Source organism: Rhipicephalus sanguineus, chromosome 10 (assembly GCF_013339695.2).
Source record: "Rhipicephalus sanguineus isolate Rsan-2018 chromosome 10, BIME_Rsan_1.4, whole genome shotgun sequence".
NCBI classification, from domain to species: Eukaryota; Metazoa; Arthropoda; class Arachnida; order Ixodida; family Ixodidae; genus Rhipicephalus; species Rhipicephalus sanguineus.
In genome coordinates, this window is record NC_051185.1 from 2,804,166 (window position 1) to 2,817,667 (window position 13,502).

Sequence of the window (13,502 nt, forward strand, 5' to 3'; positions counted from 1 at the left end):
AGACGCAGTAACTAATATATGGTTGCTGGCATGCTAGCTTCACAACAATTTCAGGTGTAAATAGAGTAAAATAAATAGCAATATCGAAATTCACCATATTTCCCTTCACACCCACTAAGCCCTGGTGTCCTATATATAGGACATGGCGCTATTTTTCTCATACACTGATGGGATGCTCAGAAAAGATTATTTTCGTGCTCTTGAGGTGATAAAAAAGCAATATCATCAAGAAAAAAAATCTACCCAATAAAAAAAATTCAGGTCTGAAAGGGTTAGAGTTATTGTATATGCTAGCATATACAGTAACTCTACCTTGCCCTTCCGCTGTCTGCTCGCGCGGGCGCTCGAACAAGCTACCGCAGTGTTCATGATTCCCAGCAGATGGAGCTACGTGGTAGCTCTCACCGCGCGTCGCGTACGTGTAGCTAAAAGCGTTTCAGATGTCGTGCACGTAACGCACGTGTACTTTTCACGTTTGCGTACGTGAAGTCCCTACGTACGTGAAATTAAAACTGTCTAGTAGATGCCGGGTAGTGATGGACGCGCGGTAGTTGCAGCGCATCCATCACGTGCCGCTTTTCTTGCTATCGTATTCATTGCTTCGCCCATGCGGCGAAACTGTGACTTTTTTTTTGTTCAGTCGTTACCTGATTCACTAAATGTACAAATGTGTGATTTGCTTCCTGACTACACAACATAACTCTCCCGGTTTTGTGTATCATGATATTTTTCCAAACCACAGGAAACTGTTACCTTCCGCCATTTTAAATGGGTTGTTGCAAGAGCATCAAACTCTGCCAACGAATGTTTTTATTGCAAAGGATGCATCGCAGTCTGGGGAAAGATCTGGTATTGGAATATTTTGCCCTGAACTTGACTGGTCTTTTTCATTGTGGTTGCCTGATTTTATTCCCGTCTTCCTTGCTGAACTTATGACAATAATTCTGGCTTTACGCAAGTACTTCAATTCAAGTAGCGACAGTAATGACCAATTCATTTTTGTGTGCTCTTCGCTTTCCACATCCGGCGACACACCTATAACAAAGCTCTTTAAAATACTGATCCCCGCGCGCCTTGAATGTATTCCCTTAATCTGGGTACCTCGCCACAAGGGCTTGTTTTACAATGAAATGGCGGATAGTCTTGCAAAGGTGTCGCTGACCGCACCGATAATTCCGGTTTTCCCGCCAACAGCTCACATCACGACGGCACGTTTCCGCACACTTACAATCAGAAAAAGCATAAAACTCGGCATTGACAGCTTCTCCGGAGTGCAAGCACCTTCTATTCTCTTGGCACAGAGATTTATCTAATTCCGGTTCAACACGTTCAGGGAAAGAATACTAGCACCACCTCTTCGAAAGCCTGGAATTATCAGAATTAACCCATTCTTCTTTCTTTTGGGACCACTACCCTGGGGTACAACCACAGGGATGTTTTCCTTGCTGTTCGGGAATATATCATTGCTACTAAAAAAATCTCTTGCTAAATTCCATGGGCATTAAATTTTTCATTACTCATAACTGGCACTTCAATTCAATAATTAAAAACAAACCAAGGAGTCACACCATGCAGAAAATATACATAACTTGCAAGTGACGTCAGTTCCTGTCTTCCGTCCGCCATCACCGAGCACATATGTCTCAGTGACCGCGCTGTGTTTACGTTCGTGCGCGGATCGTTCGGCGTAGTGCGCGTGTTTTGATCGTTTGCCTTGTGCTTATGACGAACGAGAATCATTCAGGACATTATGCAGCCTGCAGTGTCGTCAGTGGTGTCGCACGTAATGGTTGAAACAACTTCGCACGAGTCACCTAGAGCAGCGCTCTTCGCCGCCTGCATTTTGCGGCGCTCAAGCTGCACATTTCGTCGCTGATTGCTGCATAAAACCATGGCCCAATAACATCTTTGGCGCCCACCCGGGGATCGTTTCACCGAAGAGCTAAGAGGGACTCTCGAAAACCAAGCCGCGATCGCTGTGTTCAATTCGGTGCTTCATGTTTCGACAAAAATTGACCTCGCGCGCGCATAACTCCGTGGCGATACACTCGGCAAAGACGTGAGGAGATTCGGAAGCATAACTTGTGTGTTATGAAGTGACACCCGCACACAGAAACGTCGTGCAACGGCTGAGCTCCTTCCTATTTACGTGCGCATAAGCCATGTGCTCCGCTTCTCGGACAGCTCTTTCGTGCGGTTGCACGGCCTTGTGATCACGTTTGGCAAACAGTACGTCCCCGCGTCTGCTCTTTTTTTTTTTTGTAATATTGATTTACACTTCTCGTGCAGCAGCCAAATATCGCACAAATCGCGGTTGCGATGTGTAGCGTTGACGGGAAATGCGAGAGCCGCACAGCTTGAGTCGGTGTCGTCTGCTGCCATGTGCTCGGTAATGGCGGCGCATGGCGCGAAACCGTATCCCAGAGTTCCGCGGTGTGACGTAGTTGCAAGTTATGTATAGGAAGAACTACACGGCCGATGGGTATGTGCCATGAGGAGAGGACAGCTGAGTGTGCCTCCTTTTCTCTGCTTCAAAGAGGCAGTAATCTGAAAACATTTGTGTTCTCTTTTTACAGCGAAAGCTGTTATGGGATCATCTCAGCGGCCGTTTTTGGCGCCGTAGTTGTCCGCCGTCGCCGCCGGTGTCCGTAACCAGTATCGCTCGAAATAAGAAAACAAAAACAAAATAAGAAAAAATTTCTAGGGTGAAACGAGGTTCGAACCTGGGTCCTCTGCGTGGAAGCCCAGTATTCTACCTCAGAGCCATGCCGGTGCTTGAAACTGCTTTGCAGAAAGACCCTATACAGGCTTCATGTCAGGAAGAAACTACATTAACATATGTAATGTAGCGTGGTAGAAGAGTAAAATAACAACCAAGTGTGACACAAAGCGAATTCTGTAATCAGGCGTCACACAATGCGAATTGCGCAACGAGTGGGTTGTTGAATGCTTCCAACCCATTACAAAGGGCTCTGCCATAATTCTTCATCGTCATTAGCCACAGCCTCAACAAAGTGCACATAATGCCTTACAGGTGTTTAGCAGGTACCACTGTTCTGCGCAGAATGAAGAAAATGGCTTACTAGGTGCTTCCCAACTTCACAAAAATTGTGATTAATGGCGTAGTGGGTACCGTGCTAGTGTACTTGTATTAGTAGCCCCAGCAGAGCTTACAATGGACTCTAGAAACGCCGCTCTTCCAGCTTTCGCTGTGACTATGCTGCGGTTTCAGCGCAGGCCTGGCGTTTTTTGCCAATGCTTTCATCCACGTCATGAGTCACGACCGCTATGCTTAGCATGTTTCTGTAGTCTGCAGTTGTGACCAAATATATAATGCCTCAGCACCAAACATTTGTGTCAACTCTTTTTCCTTCACCTCACACTGTGCCTGCACAACTCGCCAGGCAGTGCAAACAAGGCAGAGGTACTGATCGAAAGAGATGGGAAATAGATGTTAAATATATGTGCCTACTCTGCTGATGGTCGGTAGGGGCTTTCTGCCAGTCCTAACTGTACCTTACTGACGTTGTCTAATGGTGTATAAATTTATGTGCTAGTGTACAATTTCACCTACTCTTTCTAGCAATCCACATTAGTACCAGTTCTGGGAAATGTTTATTCAGCAAAATGTTGTCTTGCCACGTTTGAATTTTTTTTTCTAGGATGGCAATGTGCGAGGCCTCCAATTATTCACCAGGATCGTTGTCATTAAAGGGACACTAAAGAGAAAAACAATATATCTCGTATTAGTAAATTACTCTTTCACAATATCACAACACCACGCTTGCTGCGAAAATACAGTTGGTAAGCGAGAAAACACGCAAAAAGAAAATGCGGATGGCACCTTTGAAATTCCTGCACAGGTTTTGACGGTGTTTACTAGGGCCTCTGTGGTTCCCAGTCGGTAAAAAGGAAGTCTTCTGGGGGAGCCAGCAACATAAATTTCGTTGAGGCAATGTGGCCAATATACAGAAGAAAACATTTTGAAATCCGTGACGTCACCATCGTCGGGAAATTTAAAAGTGAAACTTTTGACATTGATTTTCTCATGTATTAATAAAGCTATGGTGGTGAAATTAATGACTAGAGTTTTCAGAGTAGAATTTTTCAGTCTAAAGTAATTCATTGTTTCACTTTAGTGTCCCTTTAAGCCTTTGGTAACATTCTGTCAATGTACACTAAAAGTATTTCTTACGAGTGACTGTCTTAATGTCGTCAGTGTCGAAGAGTGCATGCAGACTCGCCTTTAAAAATCGCTGCATTTCATAATGTGTCCATTTCTGAGTGCAAAGAATATAGACCAAAAGCATAGAGCTCCGTATGTGTTCCTAAATATGGCTAGCCTGCCTTTCCAGTTTTGTTGATGCTCAAGCACATAGTGAGTCTACTGATGGTGAGGCCCAAATTGCAGCACTTGTCATGACTGCCCCATAAGACCTCCTGTCAAGCAACCGGTGTATAGACACGTGGGACCAGTGGGTACAGAGCTGTGAACTGACCTGGCTCCTGCGTGTTCGTCACCCATTCCATCCAGAGGCTCTTGCTTCACCGACACCAATGTCCTTTCATGGAAAAATGGGGAAAACGTCACAGGTCACACACAGCACAGCCATGCCTGGTAAATGCCATTTTTCCTCCAGCAGAAATGAACCTGAATAGTCTGTTGCCACAAATGGACCTCTTTCAGGCCTTGTCAAACCAGAGAATGTTCTACCTCGTGTCTTGAACGCCAAGTAATTGCGGCCCAGGAAAATAGGAGACAAAGATGCATATTATTTGTGCGCCTTGATGTCCAGTTTATTCGTACTGCTATTACTTGTTTCTAACGTAGCAGAAAAGACAACGTGTGAAAACCAGTTTGTCCTAACAGATGCATAGCTTGTCCGCTTTTGAAAATGCTCTGGTCGAAGAGCATTGCAATTCTCTCGGGTTGCTTGCAGGCACTCCAGTAGAGCTCTAGTGAGAGAAGAGTTGGCACGAGAATAGCTGTCAAGTGCTCTGGCTTCATAAAAAAATGACTACATAAAATTTTAAAAGACACTTTGTAATAATATGTTTCAGAAAGATGAAGAAGTTTATATATGGTGACCAGCAAGCAAAAGCAGATGACATGTAGATCGTTGATATTGTGACTGGGACGTCACGACCCGAAAATGAAACTGCGACACACAATATAAATAATATTATGAAGCTGTCACACGCAATGCTTCAGGCTATCCCAGATAAAAGGTTCCTCCCTTCTTTTATGAAATCAAAACAGAAAAAACGCTTAGACTGCACCCAAAAATGATGTCATAGGAATAGGACTTTGCAATGGCCAGCAAAATGCAAAAACCTGCATATTCTTGAGCAAAAAATAGGTTGTCTAGGCCATCCGGCTCCCAGGTGCACTCAAGTTGTGTTCACGCCCATGGATGTTAGGCTAAAAACAGTGACATGGTCTGAAGAGTGGCTTCTAACAGCGGAGCTGTCTAAGCTTAAGGTTGTGCCGGTCATCATTTCAGAAAACTCGGCTGTATATGCGCCACAGAAAGTACCAAGCAGCTCCTAGCATAGCAGAGCCATGCATAGCAAGGGGGTGGGAAAGGAAAGGAGAGAGGGTAGAGCATGGCATAACCTTGCATAGTATAGTATAGCAAGGCGGTGGGAAAGTGAATTGAGGGTGAGGAGGAGGGGGTAAAGCATGATGCATAACCTTGTATAGCATAGTTTCACAAGGAAATGGGAAAGGGAAGTGAGGGTTAATTAAGAGAACTGATGTAAGCGTGAGGAGGGGCGAAAGGAGGAGGTCAGAAAGCGGGTTTCTGCCAAGCAGCTCCTAGCGTAGCAGAGCCATGCATAATATAATATAGCAAGGAGGTGGGAAGGAGTGCGAAGAGGTGCGATGTGATGGCGAGGAGGAGAGGGTAAAGCATGGCTACACCTTGCTATACTATACTATGCAAGGCGCCTTGTATAGTATAATTGCTTGCTAAACTATAGTATAGTTTAGAAAGGAGGATAGCATAGCCATATGCATAGTATAGTATAGCAAGGTTGTGGGAAAAGGGAAGTGAGCATGAGGAGGAAGGAAAAAATGAGGGGAAAGGACAATGCTTGGCAGAGCCTTTTCTAGTATAGTTTAGCAAAGAAATGGGAAAGGGTATTAGTGGTGAGGAGGAAAATGAGGTGAGGGGGCGAACCATAGCATAGCCGTGTACAGTAAGCATAGCAAGGGATCCTTGAGAAAACGCAACAGCGCTTTCGTTGCCTTTCGGAAATGTGATGGGCAGCCCCATGGTCCCAATATTTTCGCGACAGTGAATGCGCTTCCGTCCATTTGATTTAGAGCAGTGACTGATCCGCCGTTTGTGATGGCAAACGCGGAACTGTTACGTCGGCTGAAAGAGTGACTTTTCTCTCCTCCTCTCTAACTTTCCTTCCCCCTTCCCCAGTGCAGGGTAGCCTACCGGGCTCAGCCCTGGTTAACCTTTCTTTTATTCTTATTCTCTCTCTCTCTCTAGCAAGGGATGGTGAAGAGAAGTGAGGCTGAGGAGGTGTGATGTGAGGGCAATATAGAAAGATGACAGGAAGTTCATGAAGAAAGAACTCAATCTGCATTTGCCAGGTGGCAGTGGGGGTAGCCAGGGGGTGGCACACCGGGCCGTACAGCGCACAAAATGACACTCGACCACACCTGTCTGCCTACGCCGCTGCCAGGTGGTGGCACTTGCTTGCCAGCTCGGCCGTTTACTCAGATTTCACAGGCATGGAACAGGATTTAATTTTTAAATGCGAAGCATTTCTTAGTGAACTTCTACGACTTTGAGCGTATCGTCCGTCCGTCCGTCCGTCCTACCTACCTACCTACCTACCCACCTACCCACCTACCCACCCACCTACCCACCTACCTACCGACCGACCCACCCATTCACCCACCCATCTATCTATCTATCTATCTATCTATCTATCTATCTATCTATCTATCTATCTATCTATCTATCTATCTATCTATCTATCTATCTATCTATCTATCTATCTATCTAGCCGCCTACGACTTTGAGCTCTCCTGGCCGTTTCGTTCATGGGATGTATACCAAAATTGGTATGACATAACATGACCGTATTACGAACATAAATGACAGGTCATAACATGAAAATCATGACATGCATGTCATGAACAGCATGATTTACATGTCACGGTCTTGGGATTCTTGCGACCGTTTCGTTAACTTGATATTTATCAAAATTGGTATGGCGTGATAACAATGTATGACGAACACAAGTGACAAGTGCTAATGTGCAAATCGTGACACGCATGTCATGTACAGCGTGATTTACGTTACATGGTCTCGGGTCGCTCGTGGCCGTTTAAATGAATGGATACATACCAAAACTGGTACGGTGAGACATTTCATTATGACGAACATAACTGACACATGGTAACCTGAAAATCGTGACATGCATGTCATGTACGACATGATTTACATGCCGCACTCCTGGTGCTCTCGCGGCCGTATCGCTGGATATATGTACACCAAAATTGGTATTGCGCACCGATACTGTATGATCAACATAAATCAGAGGTGGTAACGGGAAAATCATAATATGCAAGTCATGTACGACATGATTTACATGCCACGCTCATTGTCCGACCGCTGCCGTTTCGCTCGCGTGATATACACCAAAATTAGCATAGCACGACAAGACTGTATGGTGAACGTAAATCAGAGGTGTTAACGGAAAAATCATGGCATGCAAGTCATGTGCGACATGATTACATGCCACGCTGATTGTCCGATCGCTGCCGTTTCGCTCGCGTGATATACACCAAAAGTGGTATAGCAGGACAAGACTGTATGATGAACGTAAATCAGAGGTGGTAACGGGAAAATCATGACATGCGTCATGTACGACAGGATTTATATCCCACGCTCATGGTGCCCTCGTGGCCATTTCGCTCGCCTGATACACACCAAAATTGGTATTGCGTGACGCGACTATATGGCGAACATAAATGACAGGTGTTAACATGAAAACCATGACACGCATGTTATATACGACATGATTTACATGACACACTCATGGTGCACTCGCGGCCGTTTGACTAGCTTGATATATACAAATATTAGTATTGTGCGACGCGTCTGTATGGCCGACATAAATAAGAGGTGGCAACATGAATATCATGACATGCATGTCATGTACGACATGATTTACATGACACTGCCATGGTGCGCATCCGGCCGTTTTGTTAACTTCATATATACCAAAATTGGTATGGCATGACACTAGTGCGTCATGAACATAAATGATAGGTCATGCATTGTATATTCCAGAATATGCGTTTCATTAGCATGGCATATACCGGAGTGTACATGCATGAATGCATGTCGAACATGCGATATATAGTGAACTACATGCCATGGCATGAATGACTTCACTTGTCTCAAAGACAAACAAGGCGATGTAGCAGCTCTCTGCCGGCTGCTTCGCATTACATCGACTCCCACAGTGCGTGGGATCTGCCGCATTTTTTTTTTGCATAAGTTTACTTTTTCTTACGGGGTAACAATGTAATAATATAATAATTTCTCGGGTTTTGCTTGCTAAAGGCACCATTTGATCATGAGGTAGGCTGTAGTGGAGTGCTCCAGAAATTTCAACCACATACCTTGCACAGTACACAAGGCTCTAGCATTTGGATCCATTGAAATGCGACTGCTGCAGCTGCGATCGAAATCGCGTCCCCCAATGTAGCCGAAAGAATTACTACTTAATTTGCTTTCCGATTTTCTGTCATGAGGTATACTATGAGAGCCAGCTTTTTGCATGTGTCACTTCAGCTTTGCGCAGAGTGCCTTGGACCACGCTATGCATAACGTCCATGGGTGCTGGAAGGCCTGATTCAGGTCCTTTAATGAGTGGGCCCGAGTAATGCCCGGGCCCACAGCTTCAAGCCCTGGCCCGACCCACAGCTTCAGGCCTGGGCCTGCCGAAAAACACTTTGGACCGCCCGACCCTAGCCAGCGGGCCGGGTCCAGACTTTCGGGTCGGCCTGTGCAGTACTCTAATTCATGCTGTTGACATCAAAGAAATTTTTGCTGTCAATGACAGCACATAAAATTAGATCCCGTGCACTCTGTTAAAAGTGCTGGTGTCAAGCACATGTGCGATGTTTTTAAGGACTACGGTTTCATTTATTCGGGCAAAATGAAAATTTGTCGCTATACTTTTTCACAATATCACATGCGTTTAGTTGCCCCACACTTTAATCCTTTATTGCATAGCGTCCCATATTTGGCACATACCAATTAACATTTTTTATTGCGGGCGCGAGAGACACGGTTGAGAATGTGTCACTTCCAGAGTAATTCCCGTAGTTATGCGCACTTAACATAAAAAAGTGCTGCGATCCATGGAGCAGTAAGAAAAACAGACGTGAAATAGATTTCACAGTGCACACGTGCAAGTTCGACATGTGAACAACAGCGATTGCGATTTTTTTCTCGCAACTTTTTTTTCGCTTCAGAAGCATGAAAAAGTTATTTTGGCATATCCCGTGACCTTAAAAATCCATGCTCGTTATTACTTTTATCAGTTTCTTCTGCCACTATGGTGTACAGCCGGAAATCGGTATGTGCCATATTTGGCACAGTATGCATATCAGTGACGAAATGCACAATTACTGCCATCTATGTTGTACTGCACAATACAAAAATTACACCATCTCCCGCTAAAGGGGATCATGAGGCGATGCGAAGCCGGAGCACTTGCACGATCGCGTTCCGTTGGCGTTCGTTGGGCATGCTACCGACCTCGCGTTGTGGAACGCGAAGAGGGACGCTACTCGCGTCGTATCTTCCATCTAGCCTGGCCGTTAATTCTCACAGGGCGAGCGGGGAACGCGGTCGACAGGCAGGCGAGAGGGGGGCAGCGTGGGAGAGGAGAGAGAAGCGGAGGGGACGCGCATGCGCTCGAGCTCATCGCGGCGTTGCGCAGGAGAGAATTTCGGCATGTCTAGCCCGCGTTTCAGAGGAAGAGTGGAAAGGGGGAGGGGAGAGGGGAAGGAGAGAGGAAAGTGGAAAGGGAAGAGGGTGAGTGGAGAGGGTATGCGCATGCGCAGTAAGGGTGGTCACGCCGCATATATATATATATATATATATATATTATAATGAAAACACTGGGCTACAAGCGGTGGTTGCGTCGTAACAGTAGCAGCAAGAACTGGATGGGCGCAGGCAGCGTTGCAGCAAAAACACGGGCTAGGCAGCTCCAGCTCGTGCCTCGCGCAGGGCTGGCGATGTGGCTGCAGCGCTGGACATTCCTCTTCACTACAATTCGTCCCCCGTCGGAAAGGAGCCATCCTGGCGACTCACGGTGAACATATTACGAGCGGATCGTAATAGGGCTTTAAACGCTGTACGTGAACGGTTTCACGACCCCGAAAGCGTTGGCCTGTAGATGGTGTAACTGGTTCGACGATATAGTTCACAGGTGACGTCTGCGCAACAACACGGTAGGGTCCCTGATACTTGGAAACAAGCTTGGAAGAGAGACCAGTAGGGACAGCTGGAACCCAAAGCCACACAAGGGAGTCCGGAAGAAAGTGAGGATACGGGTGGTCATCGTCGCGCCGAGATTTCTGTCTCCATTGGTCGACAGTTGTGAACGACCGGGCGAGCTGACGGCATTCCTCGGCACGGCGGGCAGCTTCAGAGATGGGCGTAGATTCGGAGGAATCGGGTCGGTACGGCAGAATGGTATCGAGTGTGGTCGAGGGTGCTCGGCCATATACGAGGAAAAATGGCGAAAAGCCTGTAGTCGCCTGTGGAGCAGTGTTGAAGGCGTACGTCACAAAGGGCAAAATTAGGTCCCAGTGATCTGAGGCAACATACTTAGAAATCATGTCGCCAAGGGTGCGGTTGAATCTTTCCGTCAAGCCATTAGTTTGAGGATGGTAGGCGGTAGTAGTACGATGAACGATACGACATTCGGCAAGGAGTGCGTTCACGACTTCGGAAAGAAACACACGTCCCCTATCGCTCAGAAGTTCGCGCGGTGCGCCGTGACGGAGAATGAAGTTCCGCAGGAAGAAAGATGATATGTCGAAGGCCGTGGCAGCAGGCAGAGCGGCTGTTTCTGCGTATCGCGTCAGGTGGTCGACAGCGACAACTACCCAGCGGTTTCCAGAAGCCGTGCATGGAAGAGGACCATACAGGTCAATGCCAATGCGGTCGAAGGGCCTGGCCGGGCACGGGATTGGCTGGAGCGGACCAGAGGCGTGCTGAGGAGGAGCTTTGCGTCGTTGGCACTGTGGGCAGGACCGAATGTACTTGCGCACAAAGGTGTACATGCCTCGCCAATGAAACCTGGAGGAAAGTCGGGCGTGTGGGTTTTGAAGACGCCCGCGTGTGCGCACTGTGGGTCAGCGTGGAAGGCTGAACATATTTTTGCACGAAGATGGCGAGGTATGACCAGTAACCACTTGCGGCCGTCATATGTGTAGTTCCGGCGATAGAGGAGACCATCGCGGATTTCAAAGTGGGAAGCTTGACGGCGCAATGCTCGAGAAGCTGAAGAAAAAGTCGACGGGTCGGAGAGGAATCGCAGAAGGGCGCTGATCCAGGCATCCTTGCGTTGCTCAGACGCCATGTCGCAGCCTTCTGGGAACGAAAGTGTTTCTTCCACGGCAGATAGGCAGGCAGCACTTTCGGTTGACACAGGGGAGCGTGATAGGGCGTCGGCATCGGTGTGGCGGCGGCCAGACCTGTAGACGACACGCATATCAAAATCTTGCAACCGCAAAGCCCAGCGAGCTAAACGGCCGGAGGGGTCCTTCAACATGGATAACCAGCAAACAGCATGGTGGTCTGTCACGACGTCGAAGGGGCGGCCATAGAGATTAAGGTCTAAATTTACCAAGGGCCCAAATTATGGCCAGACATTCCTTCTCCGTAACAGAATAATTCTTCTCGGCTTTGGTGAGGGCACGGCTTGCGTATGCGACGACGTGCTCTTGGAACCCCGATTTGCGCTGCGCGAGCACGGCGCCGAGTCCAACACCACTGGCGTCGGTGTGTACCTCACTCGGAAGGATCGAAGTGACGCAGGATTGGCGGTGAGATTAGCAGACAGCGCAACTCTTGGAAGGCATCGTCACAGGCGGCGACCAAACGTAAGTTTTCGAGTCGCTTCGTAGAAGCCGATTCAAGGGAGCGGTGATGGTCGCAAAATTACGAATGAAGCGGCAAAAGTACGAACAGAGGCCAAGGAAGCTGCGAAGTTCTTTTAGAGACGCAGGTCGAGGAAGCGACTGCCCTAAGCTTGGCGGTGTCGGGAAGAATGCCGTTTTTGGACACAACATGGCCGAGGATGGTGAGCTGACTTGCGCCAAAGCGGCATTTCTTCAGGTTGAGCTGAAGGCCGGCGTCAGTTAGGCACTGCAGTACTTCCTCTAGCCTGCAGAGATGCGTGGGAAAATCTGGTGAAAATATAACCACGTCATCTAAGTAGCAGAGGCACGTTTTCCACTTAAGACCACGCAAGAGATTGTCCATCATCCGCTCGAATGTTGCGGGCGCGTTGCAAAGACCAAAAGGCATGACACGAAATCCGTAAAGGCCATCAGGTGTGACGAAAGCCGTTTTAGGTTGGTCGTCAGGTGCCATGGGGACTTGCCAATAGCCGCTCCGTAAGTCGATAGAAAAGAACTCCGCGCCTTGGAGGCAGTCAAGGGCGTCGTCAATTCTCGGTAAGGGGTAAACGTCTTTTCGAGTTATCTTGTTAAGACGACGGTAATCAACACAGAAGCGAATTGACCCATCCTTCTTCTTAACGAGAACAACTGGAGATGCCCAGGGGCTAGTCGAAGGCTGGATGACGCCGCGCTTCAGCATGACTTGGTCGTCGATAACCTGGCGCTCTGTAGCGGACACACGATAGGGTCTTTGTCGCAGTGGCGCACTGGTACCCGTGTCGATGCGGTGACTTACAGCTGACGTGCGGCCGAGAGAAGCATGCTGGCAGTCGAAGGAAGAGCGGAACTTGTCGAGGAGGCGTAGAAGCTGGGCGCATTGAGAAACGGTTAGCGTGTCGGCGATGGAGCTGCTCAGTACGTCAGGCGTAGTAGTCTGCTGCGAGGGGACACAGGACACTCCGGCGACTTTGTGTTCGGCGGTAGAACCAGTTGGCAGGTCAATGATGGTATAAGGGTCGACACTGTGGACACGCCCGACGCACTCGCCACGAAGCAGTGTTAAAGGACATGACAGCAGGTTCGAGACAAGCAGTCTGCTGACGCCGTCACGAATTTACAAAAGGGCAAAAGGCAGCGGGGAGCATTTGCGACGAGCGAAAATGGCAGATGGCGTAAAAAGGGCGCTGGACTCGGCGATGCTGTTGCAGGACACCGTGGCAAGGACAAAAGAGTGCGGCGGTATTGAAACGTCTTCCGCAACAAATAGTTTGTCCTCGGTTTCAGGAGCGTCAAATAACGGGGCGTCGCAAAGCACTTCAAATGC

At 47.9% G+C, this 13,502-nt stretch overlaps 1 protein-coding gene across 2 annotated transcripts in view; it reads right to left on the reverse strand.

The window, feature by feature from the left end:
* The window catches only part of LOC119406252 (uncharacterized), a 73,268-nt gene that overhangs the window by 10,006 nt on the left and 49,760 nt on the right, over positions 1 to 13,502 (reverse strand). The window contains exon 4 of one of the 2 annotated variants that reach the window (XM_037672982.2): positions 4,500 to 4,562. The exons of the other annotated variant lie outside the window; for it this stretch is intronic. Within the exon in view, the coding sequence (XP_037528910.1) occupies positions 4,500 to 4,562 (63 nt within the window). The remainder of the gene's footprint in view (positions 1 to 4,499; positions 4,563 to 13,502) is intronic. 2 annotated transcript variants of the gene reach the window in all.